General features: G+C 40.4%; 1 protein-coding gene across 1 annotated transcript in view; it reads left to right on the top strand.

Moving 5' to 3' along the window:
• Window positions 1-305: 305 nt before the first annotated feature.
• LOC102883286 (HLA class II histocompatibility antigen, DP beta 1 chain) overlaps window positions 306-5,160 on the top strand; it is a 6,892-nt gene continuing 2,037 nt past the window's right edge. Inside the window, 3 exon segments of the mRNA XM_015585860.1 lie at window positions 306-384; window positions 4,674-4,731; window positions 4,733-4,932. Of these exon segments, the coding sequence (XP_015441346.1) occupies window positions 306-384; window positions 4,674-4,731; window positions 4,733-4,932 (337 nt within the window).

Here is a 5,160-nt window from a genome sequence, read left to right as displayed (position 1 = left end):
CAGAATTAGACATGGGGGAGTAGAGCAGAGAGGGCAGGAAGAAGACACTTGTCACAGAGACTCCAAACTGGATAGTCAGGAACTCAGAGGCTGAGGCGCAGGGCATAGGGCAACAAGATAGGCTCAGAAGATCAGAGAAAATTTAAATGCTTCTGGAACCCTTGTAGCTTAAAAGTTGAATGGGTTCCCTGAGGCACCTGAGGTTAGCTCCACTCCGCCTGAGCTACCAGTTGTGAAGCTTCAAGTTGGGGCATGTAAAGCACTGAGGAAAGACAGGGACTCTGACCAGATCACCCAAAGCAACTATGGCCGTCTCTGCAGTGACAGATACAATAGCCAGACCCCCTCACACTCTCCTCCACCTGCTGCTGCTGGACCTTCAAGGTTCCTTGACATCCATCAGGGAGGTTTCTGAGCAGCAGGAAGGGCAGGCAGAGGAGCTTCATCTAGAGGCTGGATTCCCTGAACTCAACCCTGAGCTGACGCAGTGACATACTCTTCAAATTTCTTCTGCAGCTGTGCAGTGTTGCTCTCATTTCTGGGTTTTGAAAAGTTTCATGATAAATTCAATGTAAAGTTTCCACTTATGATACATTTTAAGTCATGTAGAGAAGCTGCAATTTAAAGACTCTTTCAATAGGCAACCCCCAAATAAATTCCAGGCAGCCAGTCATTTATAATGAATTCTCTCTGATAACAAAACCAGACAAAGACAACACAAGAAAAGAAAACTGTAGACCAATATCCATGATGAACAGATATTCAAAATTCTCAAATAAAGTACAATCAAACCAAATTCAACCGCATATTAAAAAGATCATACATCATGACCAAGTGGGATTTATTCTTGGGATGCAAGGATGGTAGGCAAAACAATCAATGTGATAAAATACACTAATGAAATAAAAGAAAACCACATGATCATCTCAATAGACACAGAAAAAATGCATTTAACAGAGTTCAACATCCATTTATGATTAAAACTCTCAATGAAGTAAGTATAAAGGGAACTTACTTTAACACAGTAAAGGTCATATATGAAAAGCCCACAGCCTACTTAATCAATGGAGAAAAACTGAAAGCTTTCCCTCTAAGATCTGGTACAAGGCAAAAATGCTCACTCTTGCCTTTTTTTTTTTTCAACATAGTTATGGAAGTTCTACCCAGAGCAATTCGACAAGAAAAAGAAATAAAGGCATGTAAGTAAAAAAAGAAGTAAAATTATTTCTATAAAATTTAAAATATAAATTTAACCAAAGAGGTAAAAGACTTATACACTGAAAATTATAAAACATGATCACATATGTATAAAACCCTAAGGACTCAGAAAAAAATTAGAACTAATCAAATTTAGCAAAGTTTCAGGATATAAAATCAACATACAAAAATCAATCACCATTCTATACATAAACAGCAAACTATTTAAAAAGTTCAGAAAACAATCACATTCACAATAGCAATAAAACGTATAAAATGCTTAGAGATAAATTTAACCGAAGAACTAGTAACATTAAAATGTCCACACAACCCAAAGTGATCTACAGATTCCATGCCATCTCTTTCAAAATTCCAATGAAATTTTTTACAGAAATAGAACAAACCAATCATGAAATTCATATGGAACCACAAAAGACCTTGAATAGCCAAAGTAGTATTGAACAAGAACAATACTTGCAAATACTTGCAAACCATATATATGATAAGAGGTTAATATCCAAAATATATAAAAATCTCAGAAAATTCAATAACAAAAAAATGATTAAAAATCATCAAAGGACCTGAGTAGATATTTTCCAAAGAAGAAATACAAATGGTCAATAGGTATATGAAAAGGTGCTCATCTTTACTAATCACCGTGGAAATGAAAATCAAAACCACAACATGATATCACCTCACACCTGTTAGAATGGTTATTATAAAAAGACAGAAGGTAATAAATGTTTGATGATAATGTGGAGAAAAGGGAACTTTTATACGCTGTTGGTGGAAATGTAAATTGGAACAGCTGTTAGGGAAAACAGTGTGGAGAGTCCTCAAAATATTAAAAATAGAATTACCATATAATCCAGCAATATCACTTCTGGGTATATAGTCAAAGGAAATGAAATCTGGATCTAGAAGAGATATCTGCACTTTCATGCTCATTTCAGCATTATTCACATAGCTAATATATAAATACAACTTAAATGTCCATGGAATAATGAATGAATAAAGAAAATATGGTGTATATACACAATGGAATATTACTTGGCCTCTAAAAAAAAAGAAGAAATCCTGCCATTTGTGATAAGAATGAATAGAAGGGATGAAGAAGCAGGAGAGGAAACTGATTAGGTAAACAGGAGTCAGATCGTAAAAAGCCTTGCTCATCATATTAGAAAGATTGGACATCATACAGAGGCAACAGGCGACTTTAAGCATTTCAGGACAGATAGATGAACTAGAAGAGACAAAATGGAGGCAGGGAGAGGAGTTAAGGGACCACTGAATTAATCCACGTTAGGAATGATGGCAGTCTGCATTAACTACTACAGTGGACAAAAGGGACAGGAAGCAAAATAACAGGTCTTGTTATCTGATCATAAGTAGTAAAGGAGGAAGAGAATGAGTTCTGGGTGACTGAAAATTCTTAGCTAGAGGATGGGTGACTAATAATACCATTCACCAAGTATTTGGGAGGAAAAGCAGCTAAGGCTCTTATGGGATGTCCAGCTGGAGGTGTCCGGTGACCACGTGGACAGACGTGTAGAACTAAGATAAGTGGACAGGGGTGGAAGTATACCCATATGAGCTACTTATTTTGGTTGATATTTAAGGAATTATGTGAGTGAAATAACCCCTGTTGAGGATGTCCAGAAGTGTGTTATGAGGACATACTACATTTGAGGGGAGTGTGCGCAGATCATGAGACACAGTAGACATTTGCTTTAGTCAGGGCAGTTTCAGAAGAGTGGGGGGTTGGGAAGTGCACACTTTAAATTGTGTGAGTTTGAGAAAGGAAGGTCAGGGAGGAAGTAGACCTGGCAAATGTTCAATACTTTTGAGGGGCTTGAAAGTGAATGAACCTGAGAGGTGGGCAGTAGCCAGGCAAGAATGTAGTGTGGAAAGAATATTATCACTCTGTTCTCACTCCACTTTCATGAATAAAAGCCTATATGTGATCATAGCCATTGTAAACTGAGCTCTTACTTCATTGTAAGCCTAATGTCATATTTTACCCTCTTGATCTCAGTTAACCCACACAATGTTGTCAGAAAAATATCATTGTCCCCATTTTAGTATTGAGGACACTGTATCTCATTGAGGTCACACAGTTAATAAGTCATTGAGATACAAGAGGAACGAGGTTCTCTCTCCCCAGAGTCCATGATCTTAAACATTATACTTACTGCCTCTCAGTGCTATATACAGAAAGAGGCAGTCTTTCCTCTCCCTGTATCCTGTAGACTTGGCTTTATAATCTCTCTCATATCCTTAATTCTAGTCTATGCCCTCATCACTTCTTGCCTGTTGTCATAAAAATACCCAATTCTTTCCTCACACCTCCTCCAGAACAACCTTCCTAATGCAAAGATCAGATGAAATCACTCACCGGTTTATAATAATCTGTCCCCTATAGGAAAAATCCCCAAACTCATTAGCTCTGCACAGACAGCTAGCAGGCATTACTGCCTGCCTGTCTCATGTCCTGTCACCTCAGCCACCCACTTTTCCCTTTCCTGGTGCTCCTACTGTTCTCTGGGCACTTCTGCCAGAGTGCTCTTTCCCATCTGCTCCCTTGGTAAGATTCTGTTCCTCTTTAGACCCCAAAGGGAATGTCAGCTCTCTCGGAAGCCCTCCTCTCTTCCTCTGCCTCCAACTCTCAGCAAATTTAAGACACTCTCCCTGTGCTCCTGCACCCCTGCTTCTGTCCTCTGAGAACCCACCTTTCACCTTGTCCATGTCATGTTCACTTGCTGCCCTGCTTCTGTCCTCTGAGAACCCACCTTTCACCTCTTCCATGTCATGTTCACCTGCTGGTTTTCCCCTTAGACTTTAAGGTTCTTACTGAGACAACAAATGCAGTACATTTAGCAATTTTCCCCTTAGACTTTAAGGTTCTCTGAGGCAGGACTCTTTATTATTAATGCTGGAAAGAACTTCAGAGATTATTTAGTTAAATCTTCCATTCATTGGGTAAGAAGACTTTGAGCCAGGGAGGTTCTATGATTTAAACAAGATCACATGACTGAGGATAAGAAAAATGCATATTTTATAATTTAACAAGTACAGGGACAAAATACCTTTACATCAACAGTATTAAATCATATTTCATTGATTTGTTGATTTACTGAGAATGGCAAAGAGACTGGAGGTGAGGCGAAGGCATAGAGATAGAGAAAATACTGAGAACGTGGTGAACACAAAGTTTTTATTTTGGCCATGCTCTAGGTCCTGCATGAGCACTCCTGAACAGAGGGCAGAGTGACCCCCCTGACTTCTATAACTGGACACTCTGCTGGAAAGTAAATGGGGACTCAGGATAAAAGAGGCAAAAAACAGGAAATACAGGGCCCTGGATGCAGCCACTCAACTTCACAGTGAAGGCCCTACACGGGGAAATGGGTAGAGTGCCTTGTGGGCGCTGGGGCCTCTCCCAGCTCAGCCCTGTCCTGGTCTTTCACTCTCCACAGATTTTTATGTGTACTAGAGGAGGAGTGACTGCTATGAGTTAGATAGGACAAGTCGTGTTGCAATACATTTACAACAGAGAAGTGTACATCCAGTTTGACTGCGTCATGGGGGTGTTTGTGGCTGTGACTGAGCTCAGGCGCATAACTGCCAAGAACTGGAACATCCAAAGGGAGTTTCTGGAGCTGAGAAAGAGCGCCGTAGATACGGTGTGCAGACACAACTATGAGTTGGACAAGGGTTTCGCCCTAAAGTGCAGAGGTGAGTAGGTAGGTAGGAACGAGAAGATCCTGGAAGGCAAGTGGTGGGGGTGAGTGCCTGGGCAGCAGAGGAGGAGAGAGGTCTCTTTTCTGTCTCCTAGCCCCAGTGTGTCCCAGGCTGGGTGGCCTGAACCCAAAGGGCTTCATGGTAATGAGACCAGACCACAAGGGAAAAGGCCAGACTCTCTGGTAAGCCAAAAAAGCTAAGAACACTGGATTTGTGGACCTT

This window comes from Pteropus alecto, unplaced genomic scaffold, assembly GCF_000325575.1.
Source record: "Pteropus alecto unplaced genomic scaffold, ASM32557v1 scaffold202, whole genome shotgun sequence".
Taxonomy (NCBI): Eukaryota; Metazoa; Chordata; class Mammalia; order Chiroptera; family Pteropodidae; genus Pteropus; species Pteropus alecto.
The sequence above is the reverse complement of the archived record's forward strand: the minus strand, read 5'-3'. Positions and strand labels throughout refer to the sequence as shown.